The sequence below is a fragment of the Atheta coriaria genome, unplaced genomic scaffold (assembly GCF_025399875.1).
Source record: "Atheta coriaria isolate IRGN ID8LTWV9N9 unplaced genomic scaffold, Caltech_Dcor_3.1 hic_scaffold_6_pilon, whole genome shotgun sequence".
Lineage (NCBI taxonomy): Eukaryota > Metazoa > Arthropoda > Insecta > Coleoptera > Staphylinidae > Dalotia > Dalotia coriaria.
In genome coordinates, this window is record NW_027045448.1 from 13,904,365 (window position 1) to 13,927,106 (window position 22,742).

At 41.7% G+C, this 22,742-nt stretch overlaps 5 protein-coding genes across 12 annotated transcripts; 3 read left to right on the forward strand and 2 right to left on the reverse strand.

The window, feature by feature from the left end:
- Positions 1-2,536: 2,536 nt before the first annotated feature.
- LOC135793731 (RNA-binding protein 25-like) lies at positions 2,537-7,488 on the forward strand. The gene is given in 12 exon segments (XM_065304802.1): positions 2,537-3,035; positions 3,091-3,208; positions 3,274-3,498; positions 3,556-3,729; positions 3,796-3,902; positions 5,208-5,359; positions 5,420-5,967; positions 5,970-6,266; positions 6,269-6,978; positions 7,034-7,052; positions 7,055-7,112; positions 7,179-7,488. Coding segments are annotated over 12 exon segments (2,526 nt in total). The 5' UTR covers positions 2,537-2,927; the 3' UTR covers positions 7,189-7,488.
- A 470-nt stretch (positions 7,489-7,958) lies between these two features.
- Positions 7,959-10,640, forward strand: LOC135793732 (tetratricopeptide repeat protein 27). Its single transcript, XM_065304803.1, has 3 exons — positions 7,959-8,681; positions 8,736-9,554; positions 9,638-10,640. Exons 1-3 carry the CDS (start codon positions 8,120-8,122, stop codon positions 10,525-10,527), a joined length of 2,271 nt encoding a protein of 756 aa, XP_065160875.1. The 5' UTR covers positions 7,959-8,119; the 3' UTR covers positions 10,528-10,640.
- Positions 10,641-11,139: 499 nt separating this feature from the next.
- Positions 11,140-14,440, forward strand: LOC135793736 (TOM1-like protein 2). 2 transcript variants are annotated; one of them, XM_065304807.1, is made up of 9 exons: positions 11,141-11,342; positions 11,502-11,749; positions 11,813-12,016; positions 12,081-12,305; positions 12,359-12,635; positions 12,702-12,837; positions 12,905-12,977; positions 13,121-13,168; positions 13,359-14,440. In XM_065304807.1, exons 1-9 carry the CDS (start codon positions 11,276-11,278, stop codon positions 13,515-13,517), a joined length of 1,437 nt encoding a protein of 478 aa, XP_065160879.1. In that variant the 5' UTR covers positions 11,141-11,275; the 3' UTR covers positions 13,518-14,440. The 2 variants fall into 2 exon arrangements, with proteins under 2 accessions (XP_065160880.1, XP_065160879.1); XM_065304808.1 differs by lacking the exon at positions 13,121-13,168 and having other exon boundaries at positions 11,140-11,342.
- A 182-nt stretch (positions 14,441-14,622) lies between these two features.
- MEP-1 (zinc finger protein MEP-1) lies at positions 14,623-22,309 on the reverse strand. Of its 7 annotated transcripts, XM_065304798.1 has the most exons (9): positions 21,329-21,454; positions 19,555-19,631; positions 18,152-19,498; positions 17,383-18,093; positions 17,267-17,325; positions 17,072-17,152; positions 16,529-16,930; positions 16,077-16,461; positions 14,623-15,873 (listed from the first exon to the last, which is right to left on the reverse strand). In XM_065304798.1, the coding sequence occupies exons 2-9, from the start codon at positions 19,613-19,615 to the stop codon at positions 15,794-15,796; spliced, it is 3,126 nt and encodes a 1,041-aa protein (XP_065160870.1). In that variant the 5' UTR covers positions 19,616-19,631; positions 21,329-21,454; the 3' UTR covers positions 14,623-15,793. The 7 variants fall into 7 exon arrangements, with proteins under 7 accessions (XP_065160870.1, XP_065160868.1, XP_065160873.1 ...); XM_065304796.1 differs by lacking the exon at positions 21,329-21,454 and adding an exon at positions 22,180-22,309 and having other exon boundaries at positions 17,267-18,093; XM_065304801.1 differs by lacking the exon at positions 17,072-17,152.
- LOC135794761 (uncharacterized protein KIAA1143 homolog) lies at positions 21,342-22,530 on the reverse strand. The gene is made up of 3 exons (XM_065306148.1): positions 22,426-22,530; positions 22,180-22,312; positions 21,342-21,535 (listed from the first exon to the last, which is right to left on the reverse strand). Exons 1-3 carry the CDS (start codon positions 22,528-22,530, stop codon positions 21,342-21,344), a joined length of 432 nt encoding a protein of 143 aa, XP_065162220.1.
- Positions 22,531-22,742: the final 212 nt, after the last annotated feature.

A 22,742-nucleotide genomic window follows, 5' to 3' on the forward strand; every position in this document is an offset into this window, starting at 1 on the left:
GAAATGTCCTACTGCGTTTAATAATGTAAATGTAAATTGATGTGTGTGGTGTATTTAATTCGTAATTTGTAATTTTATTTCGCATTCAAGTTCCTTTTGGCGTTTTTTGTTAGATTTTGATTGTGCGCAACGTGCACGAGTCTTAAAAAACATAAAAAACGAGTTTATTTCGTGTTTAAACTAAATAAAATAACATGCAATTAAATATAGTTATTTAATGTTTACGGCGTCAGAGTCTTCGGATGATGATGATGATGATGCGCGTCTTGTGGTCCAAACAAATGTTTTTTGACGAATCCTATCGATACACAATGATACAACCTATACGCTATGTTCTCGTAAGTTATATTTGAATAAGATTTTTGTACGTTTTTCGGCATTGTTGCCCCCCAAACACATATATAATTAATATTATGATTGTAAATTTAACGGATAAGGTCAATTAATTTCTCTTTTCAATTAATTTTAATCACTTTTTTGTTGCGTAGAGAGATATGGATGTGCATAACGGTAGTAGACGAATTCAATTCATAATTTCAGCGATTTGTAGCGATGATGGATGTTGATATGCATCACTTAAATATAACACAACACACACTACACACTTCACACACACACGCGACACATGATTAATTAATTATTGACTGATTCTGTGTACAAATACGTAAACGTTGTCTTTTTTTTTGTTTGTTTTAATGATAGAGAAGATAGAGTGTACGGCGCCGCCTTATCGATAACAATAATCTCACCGATTAGTTTCGCTTACTCGATTCGATGCAACGCTTTGTGTTGGTATTGCTTTTTGATTTGTGATTTGTGAACTTAAGATACTTAACACAAATTCGGTTTGTGCAAAATTTGATTTCGAACAATATTTATATATGAATGTGTACACGAAAACCACCCCTCACACACTGTAATATATGTAAGAGTTTGCCGTTGAATGTAAAGTCTGATTCTACAATATTTGTAATAGAAATTTAAACAAAAGAAAACACAAAAGAGATTCGAAAGATGCAAAAGATTCAAATAGTGGTGGTGATGCTGTGATGTTTATAATGTAGCGTAAAACAAATTTAAACACAAGAATTGTACATGGATGATGAGAGCGTTTTTTAGCTGTTTGAAGGTTTATAACGATTTAATGAGACACATAGCTGCAGACTCAGATATATTATACTTATTGTAAACAAACAAAATGGATAATTGGGGTAAATGTGTAGTAGTGATATATATATAATATGTAATTAATTGTACTGAAAGATATAACGGATCCATCCCCAGATTGTAATTGTAACCGCAAGGCCAAACACAGTGGCGCGCGCTCAGCGTGTATTTTTATATGAATATTGTTTTAGATTTAATTTGCTTTTTCGAATCCCGAAGGCGAAGGAGTGGTAGTGGTGTTCGAGCAGAGAGCGATTTTAATATTTTTATAATTTATTATATTCGTCTGGATGGTTGTTGCGCCCGCTAAAACACAAATCGAAATCAAAATTTTTCTCTCGACGTTAGACGCCATCTTTTTTTGTGTAGAGTTACACCGAACAGGGTTTAGCAAGCAATTATGTACACTTGTAATAAGTCAGTTTCTTTTTTCGCTATCGTTTGTTGGTTTTATTTTTATAATTTACTAGTTTTTTTTTGTCTATTGCTTATCATTTTGGCTAGAATTATGTACGCGAAGAAAACGAAAAGACTAACCGTAGATTGTGTGTGTTGTTGGTGGTTTGTCAATATCTACGAAAGAGTAACAAAAACACTATATTTGCGCCTGCAAGTGCAATTATTTCATTCATGTTTATATATAATCATTGTGATATTTTCTCTGTAAATACAGCTCGAAATTTTTAGACAAATATTTCTGATTGAAGAAAGGTAAAGTAACGAAACAAAAAACGTGTGATTATGATTGAAGGAAATTAATATGAGACATATTAAAAAAAAGATGATTAATTGTACATAATTCTTAATCAACTCTGTACAACTTTACTGTAGAGATATATTATTACTATGTATGTAGGATGTTTTCAATTTAATTAATTCATTAATGTAATATAAACAAATATTATGCAAATGGAAAATGAAATATCTGAGTTTTATTCACTTTTCATCCTTAAAAACTCCCATTCCTGATATGCTGACACCATGTCATAAAAGGAAAGTCATAAAATTTGTTTTAAAACGTTTTTAAACATTGCGAAGTTGAATTTTATGTTGGTACTACATAGTTATATTGTCTAGGGAGATTTTAAGTGCGCATGCGCATTGAAAATGAAATGACTTGGTTTGGTTCTTTCTTCACACTAAATCTGTTCAATTTATATACTGCTAAGAATGCTCATGAAGTAATATAGTTTGCAATTACATGTTTAATCGAATTTACTATCAACCAATATCAAAATACAATTTATTTAATAAATAAATAAAATAAAAATGACATTTTGAAACATTAAGAAATCAAATTTTATGTTGGTACTACTTAGTTACATATCTAGTGATATTCCAAACGCGCATGCGTGTACCTTGTGCATTTGTGATTATGGCGGTTGTCGAGAAACATTGACATTGGAGTTTCGCGTTGCGTTGAGGCGTTGTTACATCGTGTACATAACATTACGAAAGCATTTCGTTTCAAATCTCAACGATTTCCTCGCACCACGCGTTTTCAAACTGTGATATATGTATCAAATCAGTGTCCACCAGTGCAGTGTGAACATATCCAGTGCTTGTCTCAGCAGACAATCGAATTCTGCAGCACTTCTCAAGTGTGCAGAACACCCAACCTCATCAAGTAGTATCTTATTCGGCGATTCGACGACCAGGTTTGTTGGCGTAACAATGTCTCGTAGCTAATGTACGTTTCGAATAGGCGACGAAGCGCGTGCGTAGCTAGCTAGCGAAAAGTTGATCAGGACATCGGCACGATGTCGTACCCAGGACGCCCACCGCTGGTGCAGGGCATGCCGCCGATGTATATGCCCATGAGTGGTCCACCACCACCGTTAATGCCTGCCGTTATGCCCATTCAACACGTAAGATAATTATTTTTTATTGTAATTTTTGTATCATGGGGTTTCATGTTTCTAGATGATGCCTATACAGGTTTCGTCTGGGCCGCAGATTCGCGCATTTCCGAAGATAAATCCGATTCGTGAACAAATGCGGCAGTTACAACTACAAGGACCGCCAGTTACCGTCTTTGTTGGTAAGGAAATTACCTTTTTAAGTATTTTTAAGTTATACCTAAACATTTTTATTATTTTTTAATAGGAAACATAACAGAACGTGCTCCTGATACGATGATTCGTCAAATATTATCGGCTGTTGGCCCTGTAGTGAGCTGGAAACGCGTGAAAGGTTTCGGTTTCTGTGAGTTAGCTGGTCCTGATGCTGGGTTGAGAGCTGTAAGAATTTTGCATGATTTAATGGTCGGTGAAAAGCGGCTGGTTGCTAAAGTCGACGCGAAAACTAAAGCCATATTAGATGAATACAAAGGTATAACACATCTTATTCATTATTTATTGTAATTCTAATTTTTTGTGTTTTCTAAAGCTGAGAAGCGAAAAAAAGAGAAAGGTTCCTCATCACCGCTTCAGGACGAAGTGGAAGAAGAAGAACCCCTCGATGAAGAGTCCCAAGCGTTGGATGCACAAGCCATCGAACGTATCAAACAATTACTCGTTGAATACGAGGAAGAAATGAGTAATTTTGAGTTGAAAAAAGAAGGTAAAACCTTAATTTCATCAATTTTTTTATATTTTTATTAATAAAATGTTTAATATTGATATTTAGAAGAGCAACAAGAGAAGCGTAACAAAATCCTGGACGAGGCCGATGTGGAAGAGGAGAAACGTGATCTAATCACTCGCGAGATTGGCAAATTTCGCGAAATAATGAAGGTGAGTCTCGAAATACTAGTTAGAAACTTGAGCGAGGGAGAGCAGGATTTTTGATTTTTCAATAGGCGTAAACTGATCACTTTGTTTGCTGTTATTTTATTTGATTCTCTTAAATTCAAGTTTAGGCTGTGAAAATTAAAACAAAAAAAGATTGAGGGGGGTTTTTGTTGTGTGGCAGGGCAGTTAGGCGAAGTGTTGTCTAAAAAATGTGTTAGGAAGTTAGTAGGCTAATTAAGGTTGCGCTCATATGGTACTTGAAACCAAACAGGCTAATGGAAGCTGCGCAGTTCCACCAATGCTCGGCCCGGGGCGCCGTCGGTGAGTCTTTACATATTGTGAAATAAACCCGACAAATAGGCAATCGCATTCGCGCTGGCTGCGCACACTGTGTTATAGTAACAGTTTACAACATGTTTACAAACGTCGGTTTTGTTTTGTTTTACGTAACGCCGTGCCAATGCGATTGCTTTCTTGCCAAGTTTCTTATTTTGTCGCGTGGAGCAAGCTTCCCGCACATAGATTTCATTGTTTTTATGATGAATGTTTGATTAAATTTTGCTTTGGTGCTGATTTGCTCGAAGCTTGGCTCCGCGCTGACGTTTTGCAATTATGGTTGATTCGTAGAAACACGCATCACGCATTCTGTTGATTTTATTAGTAAGTTGTGTTGCGGCGGCGGACTGTGTTCGTAAGTTACAGTCCGTGCTTGCCGAAGTTATCTATCTGCGATTTTCGGGGAGGCTACAAAGCCGGCAAGATACCCTCGGCCGACGGCAGGGAGAGTCGTTCTGCTCTGATCTAGATCATAGTCTCATTCGTTTCCGAGAGTAAGTTTTGCATTTCGTCTAAGTTACTACTTTATATAATCTATAAATAAATATAAACCCCATATAATTACACTTGTTGTGTCGCATCACATGCGGTTTTTATTTGTTCTTGTGTTTTTTGTTGTTGTTTTTATTGTCTGTTCTCTCTAGGAATGACGGCAAGCACACATGTTTGCATGCGACAAGTGCATTTCTTTTCGCAGAACAAAAAAAAACAGTTTACTAATTTGTTTCGACATGTCGTTGCCTAAAAATGTTTAAAATGAAATATAAAAACAAAAGCAATTAACTTAGTTATCGACGAAAATAGGATTCAACGTTGAGTGAGAGTTCGTGGTATGAAACTTTTGCATTATTAATTACTTTAGATTTATATAAATACAAATTACCCAAGTTATTATTTACAATGTGCAACTCTTTTGACGTCGCACAAGTGTGGAGCACCGAGTTTTATCTGTTTGTTTCTAATTTCTTATAGAAACAAGAGGAGGAACGCGAGGTGAGCCGCAAGAAGGAAAAGGATCGGCATGGGGATCGGGCACGCACGCGTGATAGGTCTAGCAGCCCTTCGCAGAGTCCTAAACGACGTGTTGAGAAGGACGAGAAGAAGAAACGGCACACCAGGTCAAGGTTTGTGAAATTTTCACAAAAAATGTTAAAATTTTACTAAAATTATATTTTTTACTTTAGATCAAAAGAAAAAACTGAAAAGAATGACAGAGAACGAGAGCGTGATCGTAGTCGCAGTGAACACGATCCAGAACGCGCTAGGGAACGTGAACGTGAATCTGTCAGGGAACGAGATCGCGAAAGAGAGCGTGATCGAGAGTTGAGAGACCGTGAACGTGAGCGGGAACAACGCGAGCGTGAACGAGAACGCCAGGATCGTGAACGTGAACGCGAGCGTGAGCGTGATCGCGATAGAGACCGAGATCGTGATAGAGACGAGACAAAAGTCAAAAGCACCAAGGATCTTCAAAAGGAGAAAGAAATCGAAGAGGAGACCAAGGAGAAGAAGCGCGTTGAGCGGCGGACGCGTGAAAAGGAAGCTTCCTATCAGGATCGCCTGCGTGCCTGGGAGGGTCGTGAGCGTAAAAAGTCCAAGGAGTACGAAAAGGAGAGAGAGAAAGAAAGACAACGCGAAGAAGACCGCGAGCGTGACGCGAAGAGACTCAAAGAGTTTCTGGAGGATTACGATGATGAACGCGACGATGTTAAATTCTACAAAGGTAGAGAATTACAAAACGTTTGGCTGAACGTGTCAAGGAAGCCGAATCTGACGGCCGAGATAGAATCAAAGAAAAGGAGGAGATTGAAGAGTTGAAGAATAAAATCTTCTCTGGAGAGTTTGATGATCCAACCGCCGAGTTTGAAAAGGTGAAGAAACAGCGCGAGGAGCAATACAAACCGAAGTTGTTGATTGATGTTAATATGGAGCATTGGAAGCAGAGGGAGAAGGAAAAAGGACGTGAACAGGAACGGCAGAGACAAAGGGATCGAGATCGTGATCAAGAGAGGCAACGACATCGACAGGAACGTGAAAATTCGTTGTACAACAAGCAGCGCAAGAACTCGCCGCTGTTGAAGCCGAACCGATTGATAGTGACAGTGATATGGACAATAATGATCACTTTAGCCCTACTGAACCTCCGCCCGAAATGGAGAATAATGTAAAGATTGAAACACCGCCGCCGGTGGACGAAGACTCACGGCATTCTTCTGCGTCTAATCATGAGGAGGAGGCCGCGAATCCAGCGCCGCATCATACAACGATGAAAATGACGCTTGCAAAACCGATTGTTTTCAGCCCGCATGGTCAGAATAGAGATCCAAAGCGGAAGAAATTGGATTTGCGCGAGGTGTTTAATCCTGACGAGGATGATAACACTACAATGGTTAAGAAACGAAAGTTAGTTCCCTTAGATTATAATGAAGATAAAAAGACGAGTAAAAAAGATAAGGAAAACGGTGAGAAGAAGTCGGAGGAAAGTATAAAATCGCAGGAAGAAAAGCGGAAACATATTAAGTCTTTGATTGAGAAAATTCCGACTGAGAAAGAAGCACTGTTTGCATATCAACTTGACTGGTCGGTGATTGATAACGGACTCATGGAGAAAAAGATCCGGCCATGGATAAATAAGAAGATTATTGAATACATTGGTGAGCCGGAACCCACGCTGGTTGATTTCATTTGTTCGAAAGTCATGGCCGGCTCACAACCGCAAATAATATTAGAAGATGTACAAATGGTAACATAACTTTAAATTTTATTTAAATACAGGTTAATTGTTGATGGTTTTTTAGGTTCTAGACGAAGAAGCCGAGGTTTTGTTGTGAAAATGTGGCGACTGCTTATCTATGAAGTCGAAGCTAAGAAATTAGGGTATGTTTATTTTATGAGGGTGTAAATAATTATGTTGATGTTTATTTTTGTTGTTTATTTGTGCAGAATTTCATAACGTACTGGATAAGTTAACTACAATCATGAAAGGGGTGACGCCTAGAAACGAACCTATCTGCTGGACATCGAAGCCGACAGGTTAGTGAGTTTCTTATATATTAAATTATGTCGAAATGATTATTTGCCTTCCGTTGCATTGGAGAAATGCATTACATTACACTTTACTTCGTATCAAACATATTTGTGGTATTAAATGGCGGCGACCGCTGAGTTTGCTCTGAATTAATTTAAGTATTATATTTATATGCGACGCCCGAAATACAACAGATTGTATAAAATAAAACATATCCATCTTAAATCCTCTATTTCTTGTATTCCAGGAATCTGGAGCAATATATTGTGCAATCTTTTGTAAGAGAGTAAGTGATTTTTTTCATATTTTTTTCTCCTTTTGTTTTGATGACACGCGAGTGGTGAAGACAAGCAATGTGCGAACCTGTTCTTTTGGTTGCATACTTTATTACTTTGAAATTTTTATGTTTTTGTAAATAATTTCTTTAGTTTTATACTATTACAACATAGTGCTGGATCGAATTTAACGTATAAATGATTTATTTAGTAAATAAAGGTCATAAATGAAACCATGGAAAATATTTTATTTAAATTTTTGTAGTAACACTCATTATTTGTTATTTGTAAAGATTTCAAGAAACATATTTATCTCCTCTGTATGTTGTTCATTCTGTTTTGTTTTATGTTGATAGAAATTCGTAAAACTTCTGTTATTAAAAGTTTTACGTGCATTTACTTTGAAATGCTAGCAAACTGCGCACTCTTGCGACATATTACATGTAAAAATGCACCTGATTTGATAGGTTATACCCAAGGACACATAAGCAAGTAAGGTTAAAATCAACCATGTGCGCACTTTCTACGTTTTAGTTAACCACCGCTTTTCTTCGTATTTACGGGACAACATTTGCCACACGATGGCTTTCAGCACAAAGGAAGCAGTCGAGATTCCACTGACGCGCGAAATCCTCCTGGACTTTGAGAACGATGTGGAAATTACCGAGGATATGCTGCCGTTCAAAATCAACGTGACAAAGAAATACTTCTGGGTATTCCTCAACGCGTTGTCATTCCAAGAAGAGGATCTTCAGATTGTTTTTCGAAGCCTCTCGGCTGAAGAAACCCTCGACAACTTCCACTTTGCCATCTCATGTCTCACAACGTTCGTCCAGGTAAACTTCACAGGCCCCGACCTGGATGAGGAAACTGCTACTTTTCTGAAGAACACAGTCAATGATGACAAATGTCGACGCATGTTAGCGATGAACAACGAAGATTGCAATGTCAATGTTAAGTTTCCCAGTCTGCTGGTAGCTGCACAGGTTATTTTCAAGAACTGCAGGAGTAAATCTTTTGCGAAGTTGTGGTGGATGTGGAGAACCATTCTCGTACATCAAAAGATATTAGATGAGTTGAGTCCTACATTGTTATCAGCTGCAGAAGCTCTACAAAAGGTCATTAAGGACATTAATCTTCCAAGTAAGAAAATAATTTGTTTTGAATTTAAAAAATTATACAAAAATGATATTCTAGGCAATTTACAAGCACTTTTCGAACTTGAACAAGCTCAATTATTCTGTGAATTTCGAAGTGTTGGGAAAGCCGAGGAGCACATCAACCGCGCGTGTAAAATAATGGGCCTGAAACACGAACGCTTCGGAAAACTGGGCAAACGCACTCGGTATCAAGAGAAAGACATAGCGCAGTTAAGCATGGAGGTAATTTTGCTGGACAAACCCGACGTGGAGCGGCCGGAAGTCAAAGAGCACAAAGTGCCTACAATTGTCACACTCAACGATGACGTGCGGCTGGATAAAATCGAATTCGCGAATGATAGCAAAGCAATGCGCTTGCCTGACCTGGAGCAACGAATACTGCTCATCCTCGCCCACCACATGATGATCTCGAAGCCTGAGGATGATTTGTTCTATGAAGAAATGCGCCCGTTTATCGAAATCATTTTAAGTCAAAATAATACATGGGCTGTGCGGACAGCGACGCTGCTCTTGAGGTGTAAATTGGAGGCGAAACAAAATCGGACCAAAGAGCGATCCCTGATGCAGTGCGAGGAGGTGGTGGTGGCGATGACGAAGGTGGATCCACCGCCGTTGAATCGAGTCGGCGGGGTTTACAGTACGTTTTTGATGCCGCTATGGAAGACGAAGGAGCAGTATGCTGACTTGACACTGAATCTCGGGTTGATCAAAGCCGCGTTGGAGTTGTATACTAGTCTGCAATTGTGGGAGGAGGTGATTATTTGTTATACTATTCTGAAAATGCGGCATAAATCAGCGGAGATTATCAAAGAACAACTGGAAATTAAACCGACGGTGAAGTTATGGTGTTTGTTAGGTAGGCAACCAGTAATACATAAAAACTTACAATGTTTGTTATTTAATAAGATTAGTTTAATTGATTGGATATTTTTATGTTAGGTGATGCTACTGATGATGCAACCTGTTATGAAAAAGCTTGGGAACTTTCAAAGCGCCGCTCACATCGTGCTCAACGACATTGGGGTTACCATTACTTCGTCCGCAAGCAGTACGCTGAATGTATTTCGCATTTCGAAAAGTCCGTCAGCATTAATCCATTGCAAGCGATGGTCTGGTTACGGCTGGGCTTCGCTGCATTAGAAACGCAAAATTGGCAAATTGCTGCCACCGCCTATCGACGTTACACTACTTTGGAACCGAATGGTTTTGAAGCATGGAACAACCTCGCGCAAGCCTACTTAAAACTAGGCAACACACAGAACGCACATCGAGCCCTCAAAGACGCACTGCGATGTAATTTCGAGAATTGGAAAATCTGGGAGAACTTCCTCATCGTCAGCGGGAACATTGGCAACTGGCAGGACATGATTACATCTTATCATAAACTTCTAGACTTGAAAGAGAAGTACTTGAGTTTGGAATCGTTACGATTGCTTGTCTATGAAGTTCTTGATCAGGGTGACATGACCGGACCAGATATGAAAAAAACACAAGAATTACTCGGCAGGGTGACTTCAATATTTCCTAATGAAGGCGGCGTGTGGGATTTATATGCCCGATTGGCAATGGTACCTCTGCTAAAGATTCAGCGTTTACAGCGAGCGTATCGTTGTTATGCGCAGGGTAATTGGGCGAAAGATCCGAAAGTATGCGTGAAGGTTTTGCAAATTTGTCTGCGACTAGGCAACGTGATGGAACAAGACAATGAGGGTTTGGATACGGTTATAAATTCGGTTCGGTTGAACATTAGTTCAGCGATTACTGTTGTGAAGAAAATGGAGTACGAGGAGACGAAAGCGCTGTTGCAGGAAGTTGCGGAGTTGTTGTGATTGAAACAAATGTCAAAATGCTGATTAACGCAAAGGTATGATTCCAACTTGATATGATCTATTTTGTATGAAATATGTATCTTTTGTTAAATACATATATACTGAACAAAGAAGAGAGATGGTAATTTTATAGAAATAACCCACCAAAATAGATTTAACAACCTCCAAAGAAGTTTTCTTGGGATTACAAGTCAATATTGGTTGCCTACTTGGTGAAGAATATTTATCACGATATTGCTATATTATGGTCAAACCAGTGCGACCTGTGTTTCGTTGATCAAATAAACAAACAATTTGGTTCAGTAACAATAACTAGAAGACGCGAAGAGAACCAAATTTACAATAAATTAATTTGAAACGGAAAATTGTTTTGTTAGACAAGATGAAATGTTCGAAAAGTGCATGAACAACCGTCTATTTTAAACTAATTGTTTATTAACAGTTGTATATACTACAGAGTTAATGCGAATTGTTTCAACACCATTTATTTATTGTTATTTTAAAAGATTCTGCACACTTTTGCAATGCAACTACTAGCGCTCCATTGCGGAGCACATGGAAAACACAGCTGAGTTGCCCCAGTCGGGCTTGCGTTGGCGTCCTTGACGTTTAAATATCATTTGTCACAAAGTCGCGCTAATTGCCAGTCGCCAGCGTCGCGTATGTGACAAGGCGCATAACTCGCGGGCGGAAAAACAGCGAGCAAAGTGTTGGGCAATATTTCACCAAAGGTGCGCCCACTGCCGAAATGACATCGTTCTTCCAAGGCGCCCTGGGCGGCAACCCCTTCGCGACGCCTGTCGGCAATCGCATAGGTAACACAAATCCCGAAACAAAATATTGTCGCTATCGTCAAAACAAATGCGTAGAAAAACACCTATCCACCATATACTAGAACCTATTACACTAGTCATCATCCACGACAACTAACTAAACTTACGACTATAAGTTTCACATTGAATGATTTTTTACAGAAAGTGCAACGGATGCGTCACTCGCGTCGGAAAACTGGGCGCTGAACATGGAGATCTGCGACCTGGTGAACGAAACAGAAGATGGGCCGCGTGACGCGATCAAAGCCATCCGCAAGCGGTTGGCTACGAACGCCGGCAAAAACTACACGGTGGTGATGTACACGCTCACCGTACTGGAGACGTGCGTGAAGAACTGCGGCCGGCGGTTTCACCTGCTCGCGTGCGGCAAGGACTTCATACAAGAGCTGGTGAGTGGGTGCTGGTCCGATGAGCACCGGCGAGCACAGGCAAGTGCATTGACTTGTTTGTAGGTGAAGTTAATTGGACCGAAGAACGATCCACCCACGGCCGTGCAGGAGAAGGTGCTCAGCTTGATTCAGTCCTGGGCGGACGCGTTCAGCAATCAGCCGGAGCTCGCTGGCGTCGTTGCCGTGTATCAGGATCTGAAGGCTAAAGGTATTGAGTTTCCAGCCACTGATTTGGATTCGATGGCACCTATTCACACACCACAAAAGGTATCAGCTTTCGTTTCATTTTCGCGGAAATAATTTGATACATTGTGGGAATAATTGTATACAGAGTGTTGAAGCAGACGCACCACCAATGGAAGGCGGCGGCAGATCATACCCTAGTTCACCTGCTCCTCACCTTCCTACTCCTCCAGGTGTTTTGACACAGGAACAGAGAGCTAAGTTGCAGTCTGAGTTGGATTTAGTTCAATCGAATCAGGCGGTGTTTGGGGAGTTATTGAATGAAATGAAGCCTGGGCAAGAGCAGCATCCATCAGAACTTGAACTGTTGCAAGTAAGTTTTAAGAATATTTCTTTATTAAAGTTTTAAAAATATGAAAATCTTAGGAATTAAACACAACGTGCCATAAAATGCAAGAACGTCTTGTCGAGTTGATAAGTAAACTATCCAATGATGAACTGACCGCTGAATTATTGCGAGTGAATGATGACATGAACAACCTATTTCTGCGATATAGTAGGTGGGAGAATAATCGCGAGGGGCGGCAAGGACAATCCGCATCTACTGTGTTAGGAAAAGCGATTCCTAAACCAAAAGTAGAGGAAGATAGTCTGATTGATTTTGGTCCGCCCGAGGATTTAACGGATCAACTTAGCAAAATGGGTATGGTTATTCAATATTTACCGCCATTTTGTTTTCATTTGTTAAATATAATTTAAACTTTTAAAGGTGTGACTGGTGTGAGTGCCTCAGACCAACTTGCGAGTGTTGGAACAGTTAAAGCAACAAATGGCCCGCCCGGAAATGATGAGTTTGACATGTTTGCGCAGTCGCGGAAAGCTTCCTATGAAGGCAACAAAACAACGTAATTATTTTATTATTTTTGTTTATGTTTTGAACTATTTGTAATTTTGATGTTGTTTTTGTTAAAGTGGAAGTAGCTACAAGGATAATCTCGAACCAGATCAGCTCGCCGGTGGTTTATCGACCGCCACTCAAAACCGGGTATGTGAATTCAACATAAAAATAATGCGTTCATGTTAAAGGTTAATTGTTGGAAGTTTGAAACGTTAGCATGTGTGTTTTTGGCACGAGCAGTTTACTGGTGTTGTTTGTTACGTTTGTTATTTATTACGTGTTTTGCACAGAACCCTGCTGATCTTGAATATGACGAAATGGCGGCTTGGTTGGGTGAAGTAAGTCTGTTTATGTTTCTTCCGTTTGTAGTTCTAGTTTACATTTTTTGTAAGCAATTGTAGTATTTGGTAGTGTATTGATGTAGTTTAGTATATTTCATCCCAATTATGGGTTAAGATAGCCTGGGATGCTAGTTATAATTTTATATTTATTTAATGTAAAAAATATTAATTTGTGAATTATTCATAGGCTACAACTGAAGAATCAGTAACAAGCAGTGAGTTTGACCGGTTCCTCGCTGAGCGAGCAGCCGCAGCGGACGCGTTACCATCGAACACGAGCACCACCACCGCCTCCAGTAATCGAACGCCGAAGAAAGAGGACAAGGAAGGTTTGCTCGCACGCTAGGTAAAGCATTTAGTGCAATATGAGGGGTAGCTGATAACACAGGATAACTAACATATTAATCAGTGCATTAAGTCAGTTTTAAGTGGTTGAAAACGTTGAGTATTAAGTCATACGTTGGAAAGTTAAGTTTAAAGGTTTTGTTTTGCGAGCGGTCGCGCTCGTGCATTTTTATGTTTACCGACGAGACAAATAATTTGGTTTGTTTGTTTTTCAAACACGCGTGTCACTCTAACGACTTATGCTTCTTGATAAACATTAAACTCAACAAACAACCGATTAAACAGATAACAAAAACAAAATCTATACACTAAAGTATTCTACAAATGAGCTATTCGCATGGTACCAGAGAAACATTTGTGATTGATTTTAAACAAAAAAGATGACGACGCGGAAATTTGATGAAATTTTATCAAAATTATGAAATTGTTGTACTTATATGGTACATTGATCCATTATTATGAATGTACATATTTGATATGCTTAAAAGTTCTGTATATTTTATAAATGTTTTCTAATGAGGCGTGCGGCATGATGTGTGAGGGTGAAATTTGTTGGTATGTGGTTAGAGGTGGAGATTGAGAATTACTGGTCGGTGTAACGCGGCACGTCACTGGATTGGCGACGTGCGGCGGATTAGAAATAATTTACATATTAAATGGTTGTAAAATGTAGCATAGATTTTTACCAAAGAGTTTGTCATGTACTCGACTGGAAGATGTGAATATCTATTATGATTTTGTGATTATCGTAGTATTGAGTATCGATGAGCTGGGATTCGGACCGGAATCTATATTAATTTTTATCTCTAATATTTAACGAAATATGAATATATTATATGAGATGCGAGCAGGGCGTAAACATTTTTAATTATAACGAATGTACTAATTGACTCGAGGCGTAAAAATACATAATTTATGGTAAAATATTGATGTAAAAAGAATAAAATTTAGTTTTCAGTTTGGTATATCTTACCAGTGCGCATGAGTAACATGTACCTTGGGTGTATATTTGGTTGCCTAACGTAAAATACTAAACTCACTAATATTATTGGAGAAATTTAGGAATTGCATTGTTTTTATAATAATTAACAAGTAAAAGGCGGGGATTGTAATGTACTATTTTATTTATATATATAATATATATTTGTGTATATATATATTTTAAAAATAACCACTTTTATTAATATTTTACCAATCAGTATTTACGCATCGCAATGTGTCATTCATTGTCGCTTCAATCTCTTTTGATTACGTTTGTTTCAACACGCTAATCATTACTTTGTTTCGCTCCCAATCCATTCACGAATAAAACACGTCTCAGCGCAACCATTATGTACATCGTCACGTAACGGGATTCTGTCTGTTTCATATACATTCAAAAGGAAACCAATCGAAAAGTTCGCGCGCGCACAAGCCACAATGATGTGTGTAGTCTCTCGATCGGCAACGTAATTGTAACTACCCTGACAACCCAAACACGCTTCAACCCTCCGCACTTTCTCACTCGCAACGCATTACAATTAATCGTTTATGTTAATACAATATGTACAACGAATGAAAATCTAGGAAACCTAACTGCTAAGCCTACAATTAAAGTACAATTGTGTTTTGCTTTCTCGATATTTGTTCTGTCATGTTGCTATATAAAAAGTATTTCGCTTTGAACAACCCTGCGCTGCGTGCTGCGTTCGCCACGCCGGAAGTACAATAGTAGACAAACGCATGCGCGACAGCGGCGGGCAAAAAAAATAAATAGTAATAGTAGATTTAACTAACGAAATAAATTAGTATAATGTAAACAAGAAAAAAAATCGTGTCTCGCGTGTAATGCTGATTTAGGTAATAACTATTATTTGGCTCAGTGAGTTGGGTGAAGAGATTCGACTTGATGCACTGTAGAAAAATGAATTGTTTATCACACACTCGAAGATGCGGGTGGGAATGACGCCTCAAAGAGTCTGTGGTTGGTGGTGGTGGTTGTTGATCAGTCAAGTATCGCACGTGTGCTGCACGTTCAGTAATGTTCGAGTGGTCGTGCCGCCGCAGCAGTTCCACTCCGGTGCTGTGTGTCGTTTTCAGCCGCCGCCGCCGCCGCCGGCGACGTCGTCGGTAGCTCGGCAACTGGAAACAAACACAAGAGGTGACGCGCAGTTGTCGGCAATGCGCCCCATCGCATGGAGGTAGAGAGAAATGTTCGGCGCTCGGCGGCCATTTTGTTTCGTATCGGACAATGGAAAACGAGTATTTCCGTGCAAATTGCTTTAGTATCATCGAGTCCTATCCTAGATTTATGATTTGGATCTCGCCGGAGTCTATTGCGGAACCAGAGAGCGATGATTCTCTTTTATCCAATTTACCTATAAATGTGGCCCAGCCAAAGAAAGAAAAAACAATTTAGTCACATAATAACATAAATTATAAACAAAATAAAACCAAAATAATAAAGAAAATCAAAAATAAACTTTTGTATTAGCTAATAATCTACCGGTTTCTCTCTAAATCCACCATTTTTCATCTAAAACAATAAGTTTATCACTTCTTTTCTGTCTCCATTACTCACTTCGACTTGTTCCCGGCAAGTTACTCCTCGAAGAGCTCGATTCCTTGCTGGAACCAGCACCGTTCGATTTCGGCATTTGAGGTATGATCGTAATCTCATTGTTGATCTGTAGCGGCTTGAGCAGCGATTCACCTTTGCTGATACTCGACGAACTTGAAGTTGGCGCGTTGCTTGACGTCGGCGCACTACTCGAGGTCGTCCCGCCACTTTTCTTATCAATCGAACGCTTCGCCACAACCGAGTGCGCGGAGTAGACGTGATTTTCAAACTGTTTATACATTCCGAACGTGGCCGTGCACACAGTGCACTTGTACGATAAGTGCGCCGGTTTCAGCGTCATATTGTGATCCCTAGCGACGTGATTTAATAACTTCCATTGATAAACCTACAAATATAAATAATAACAATAACAATATTAGTTTGTGGTGAATGTGAGGTTGTGTTCTACATACCCGTCCACACACAGGACATCTCCCGCTGTCTTTGCACTTGTTGGCCGCCTCCTGCATACTGGAGGTGACCAAGCCGTGCGAGCCAAGCAGATGTCGTTCAAGGCCCTGGTCGGTGAAGAAACGAAATTGGCACTTCTGGCAGTTCAGCGGCGGCCGGTTATAGATCATCTTCGGGTGGATTTTCACCTTGTGGATCCACTGCATGTGATTGCGCAGTTGCTCCAGGTCTTTAATATACCCATCGCAGATCTCGCATATAACAAACGAGTTCTTCGAGTTGGAATCGCCCGGTTTCACCAGGCCGCCGCCCTGCATGTGTTGTGACGAACTGGTTGAACCGCGAGGTAGTGGTGTGATCGAAATGCTCGGCTGGTGGACCGTCTTCGACTTCGGTGATGAAGACTGCAAGACAACACAAAATCACATTAAATAAGGTAAGTGGAGCATGTTTGCTAACAATGAATATTCGCATGCCATGAGTAGAGAAATACATCCGCAAAGTTGTTATAAGAGGAAAACAACAATGATACAGAACCGGCGTACCTGAACGCTGATCGAATTTGCGGTGGAGGACAATGTGGGGAATACGCCTAGCCTATTTCCCAATTCTTGACCACCAACCACCTAGCATCATCACACACATTAAACAATAACGTCTAGGAACGTGAGATGTTTTGATGAGGTAATAGTTGACGCGTAAAAGTTTTAAAATATTTTTAAAAAAAATTGACCACCCACCTGATACAACTGGTTACCGCTGATTTGGAAGTTTGTCGGCACAAGAACCGAGCTGCCACCTGCAAAAGTCGGCATGACATCCAAAGCCTTTTGTGCGGATTTAAGGAGCTGCTTACTAGACACGCCTCCGAGGCTAGGCCGTCCGCGTCCACGGTTCACCGCCGTCTGTTGCGCCTGTTGCTGTGCAAGCGTCGCCGCCGCCGCCACCGCATGAGTCTTGATAAACTGCGCCTGTGTATTCTTCGTCATTGCCTGGTACATCGCCGCAGTCATAACTAAATTCGGCGTTTTCAGCCGTGGTTGACGCGGGATCTTCGCCGGTGGTTCCCAGTCCAGTGGCGGTTCCATATTGCGTTCTGGTTTGAATTTCTTCGCGCAGGCGACGGAATGACGTGACAGTTTACCCTTCTGGTTGTCTTCGAATGGACAATTCGGACACTGATGGAACGCGGGCGCGCGTTCCAAACGTCCACGCACGCAGTGCTCTGCTTCCATGTGAAACAGTATATCATGCGGACTGCGTACCTCATACGTGCAGAAATTACAGCGATAGACAAAGTTCTTCATGTGCGGTGTTTCCAAGTGGAAGTCCATCGCAAGCTTCGAATCAGACTTGTAGCTGCAGAACTCGCACTTTTTCAGTGTTGTGCGGTACGGCTCGTTGTTCTCCTTGGTATACTCGAGTGTTTTGATGAGTGATTGGATGGTTTTGTTCGTTTCATGGTTGCAACCGCCTTCGCGATCGCGTTTACGCTTCTGTTGCTTGAGGAGATCCGTCTGGACATATTCTTGTACTAAATTATAGCCAATATCAACGAAAAATTTACCTAAAACATTTAAAAAATTAATTTTTTACAATTTTACATTTAAAACAATATATTATACCTATAGGGCTGTCAAAGTAAGGTTTGATTTTCTCATCGTCTTTTTTACCGACATCAGAATCATCATCTTTAATCTCTTCCACGTCGGAATCATCATCAGCGCCATTTTTCTCTTCAATTTCACGCTCTTTTTTCAACGCGGTTGCTAATTCCCCAATGTATTCTCTAAAATCCTTTATCGGAGGCTTTTCGTACACGTAGGGCACGATAAATGACGGCGCTTCAACTACAAACATATCATCTGTCAGCGATGGCAGTATACAAGTTCCCGCTGCCGCCGCCGCGGCCACAGCTGAAGGCGAGAGGACAGGCGTCAGGGCTGGAACTGCTTTCGTGGAGGTATTCATCGGAATCGGCGTGATGGTAGCGCGCATATTCGCCGGATACAATCCTTGCGCAGGTAACGCCATCGGCAGTACATTAAACGTCGAAGACGTTGTCGACGCCCCTGACGTTGTGGTTTTCAATGCTGATGACACAGACACTGGTCCACGCCCGGATAAAATCGAATTCGTGTCGATAATCACCAAAGTCGGCTCCTTTTTGCCGGAATTCGGCGGGGAAGTCTTCGATGCGATCTCCACTAAGCGTTTGGTATCGTTTACGACAATCGTCGCGGATTTCCTCGCTTTCTTTGCAGCTGCTGGCACAGCCAGTGGGTCTTCCTCCATGATTTCCTCAATATCTGACTCATCCGAGATGATTTCCTTGGACATTACACGTTTCGCCTGCATCGTTTGCCGCCTACTGCTGCGTCGTGGCGCTGGATCTTCTTTCTTGCTGGATTTTTCAGGAGGTTTCGGTAGATCTGCGTCAATCACCGCACAATCCGAGTCTTTGTCTTTATTCGGTGACGTCGTACCGTTTTCTTTGATATCGTCGTCCACGATCATGACATCATCGGTGTCGTCAAGCTTCTCAGGCAAATTGGTTCGTCCCTCCTCCTCCTCTCCGTCTTCCACCACCTCATCAATCGCGTCATCATCATCATCACTATCAATTGTATGCACCTCAGTCACCTCATCATCAGAAACTTCTTTAATTTCACTTTCCTCTGGAGTTTTAGTTTTATCCGGCTTGGAAATGTCAACACTTTCGTTTAATTGTTTTTCATCCGGGTCTTTATTGGGTGTGGATGGTTTTTCACTAGGTTCATCACTGACACTATCATTTTTAGTGACACTGTCTGTTGATTCATCCACCTCCATTACTTCTGCAGATGTATCTACTTCTGATTCTTCTTCTTCATCTTTAATATTATCATTTACTTCTTTTGCGTCGTCAGTCTCCATTGTTAAATCTTCTTTTGCATGTTTTTCTTTTATGTTACCATTGACAAGAATGTCTCCTAAAATAATTTATGTTTATAAATTTATTTTTTTTATTTTTTTGTTTAATTTTTACCTTTTGATTCTTCTTTGGAGTGAATATCATCTACTTCCCCCATTTCTACAGCTGCTGCCATATCAACTTATTGAAATCTGTGAAAAATTATTTGAATTATCATCAAATATTCGGCGAGTAAACATTTTTAAAATGGCGCCACATGCCACATCCGGCCTTGACTGACGGTTGTAATAAAAACGCGAGAAAGAGGCGAAGAGAAAGGTTAACAGTACCTAAATAGGTTAGCCGTACAAAACCATACTAACAAAATGTTTGAGAAAATAAAAACAAACAAAAAGCACTGGAAAATCGATGTGTGTGTTTTCAATCAAGTAGGCGTATTTTGGTAAAGTAAGTTTTATTTCCAAATGGCAAACAACTTCAACTAACCTAACCAATTTTGTTTTCCCGGTATACATACACACACAACACACACTCTCACGCATACAACGTTTCGCAATGACCGCAACCAATTTACCTATGAGTCCCACATGACGATAAAACCCACAATCGCCGAAATCTCCGAGCGCGCGCGGCGTTATCAGTCGACAAAAACACCCAGTCAGTCCGAGATATACGCGAAGCGGGTCGAACAGCTGCACATTAACACGGTAGACACGCTCGGACTCGACGACCGCTCGTAGATACCCGAAGGAATATGCGCCGACCGAGCCGATATTCAAACGATGCAGCACGCGCACTCCCGGTGGCGTTGGTGCGCAAAACCTGCGTGCCTGCAACACGCGTCGCATCTACCACGAAGATGGCAGCGGCGGGTTTCCCAAAGGGCGATGAGGGCGAAATACGCTCGCGGTACGGTCTCGCTGAATCGCCAGCCGCTGGCGGACCTCGGCGCTGCACTAAACTGCCAATATGGCGTCTAACGGTGCGTCACGTGACCCGCAGGCAGCACACAACCGACGCGGCGGAGGGGGCGCCGCCGCTCTGCACACGCCGCACCGCACCTCACGACGACAGGACGATGTCTTTCAATTTTTTTTTCGCTTCTCTTCGTTACGTAAGCAAGCGCAACACAACATCTCTTTGACTACTTCTTGCGCGCACGCTGCTGGTACCGGCTGCGGCAACACCATCTACCTAAATTCAAAACTTTTCCTATAAACATCAACTTGTAAACTCGTGTGACATTCGGCGCGAAATTCAAAAAGGCGGCATGTTCGCATCGCGTGGAAACATGCGAATTGTGAACACACATGAATAAATAAATGTTGATAAACCGAAGATGGGCCCCGATTTGTGGGCAGCGCGGAAAAATAGAAAGTCCGCTGCGCTGCGGCACTCGACATTCGGAGCGAGATGGAGCGCCGGCGAGAGCGAGACGGCGCGTTCCGGCCCGCGTACCCCTCTCCGCCCCGCCGCCGCCGGGCGCGGGCATGACGCCGCACGGCGCGCAACGTCGCGCTGGATGTTATAAACAACTGTAAACACCGCCCGCGTCCCGCGCCTCACCGCCCGCTACCCACCATGCGCTGTGCGTGTGTGTGTGTGTGTGTGAGCGCGCTAGGCGAGCCGGAGCCGATGCGGACACCCCTCGGCGGAGCGAGAGTGGTTTCGTCCGCGCCAGCATTTTGTTGCACACGCACACCAACAAGCGCACTTTGACAGCGCGTCGAGTGCGCCCGGCGTCTAATTATTATACTTTTTTTCCCCGACATTTGCAAATGACGAGGTTGTGATGATCGACGGGGTTGTCACGAGCACGTGGTCAACACGTGCACGAAGAGCAAGCATACATTCTAGACTAGACTTTGAATGAAAAAACATAACTTACTAGTTATTTTTATTTAGTTATCTTCTTCTTCTGCGTCGTCGTTGTCGTTGAATGACAGCAATTGTTTGTTGGTTGTCTTTTTGACCTTCTTTTGTTTTTTCTTCGGTGGTTCTTCCTGCGCGTCGGTTTCCAGAGGTTTGTTGTTTGGTTTTTCGCGCGCTTTGAAAATAATCGGCGCTGTTAAATCAGCTGGCTTTTCGTTTTCCTCTGCAAAACATTCAAGTTGTAAGATGTAGTGGCGTTGTCATGACAACTTGTTGCGGTTGTTAGATTTCCGCGCGCGTGATAGCCAAGATGGCCGCCGATTTTATTAAACATTTGCTGACGCCGGCGACGGAATATTATACAAGGGGCACTCGTAATATCGGGCGCAACCATTTTCGTGACGGCGGGTGGGAGGCCGGGCGGCGTGCTGCGGGTCTCGGGCGGAGGCGCGCGGGCAAAAGCGATCAAAAATGAGCGGCCGGCCACGTGATGTGACGCGTCACAGGCAAGCGGCGTCCTTCTTCAACGCGCTTCGCAAAAATCTCGCCGTCTCCGCGCGGCACAACCGAAAATCAATTTCTTCGCGGGATCTTTGTCGATATATTTTCAACCGTTTTTCGTACATTACGGCGTAGTTTCAAACTTTCGCGCATGGCACGCCGAAATGCGATTTGAATTTGCGTTTCCCGCTCAAAGAGGAAAATGTGGAAATATTTACTTTTTACAATTTGAAAGTTTTTAGGGACTTTTTATCGCATGAAAGCTCCCTAGCAGTGGTAACACTGATCTTTTTTTGTTGATTAACATTTCTACACAAGTACCAAGTCCAAATGTGATATAAATAAGTAAAAAAGCGTAAATTTTACCTTTTTCTAATTGTGCCTTGTACGTGTCAGCTTCCTCTGCGGTGAGATCACCGGGTTTCAACACGACTACAGTCGGCAACTCTTCGTTTGTGTCCTCAAAGTCTTCCGGTCGTACAGCACCCAAATCTTCACGCTAGAAACACAATTGTCATCGAAATATAAGTAAATTTCTTTCACTCTCTAATAAAAATAGTAAATTTTATTTCATGCGGTGTTCCATCACACTGAGTGTGGAATCTAACCTACTTTCGTGTCGACCGTGGGGCCCTCCTTGTATCCCGCTTGCTCTTTCAGCTTGCGCAAGAAACTCGGTTCGGCTGGCCTGCTGAAGGTGATGTTCCTCTTGGACATCGCAATCACAGCGATCGCGGCGAGGCGGCGGTGGCTTGGCGAAGACGCCGATGTCGGGGGGCTCACTCGACACGCACACACTCCTCACCCACACACATGCACAAGGCCCGACTCGACTCTCGGTGGGCGAAACAAAACACGACGGACACGCAACTCGCAACGCGCTGTCACGACTGACGCGCGGGCACTGTACCGCCAGTGTTCGAATGGTT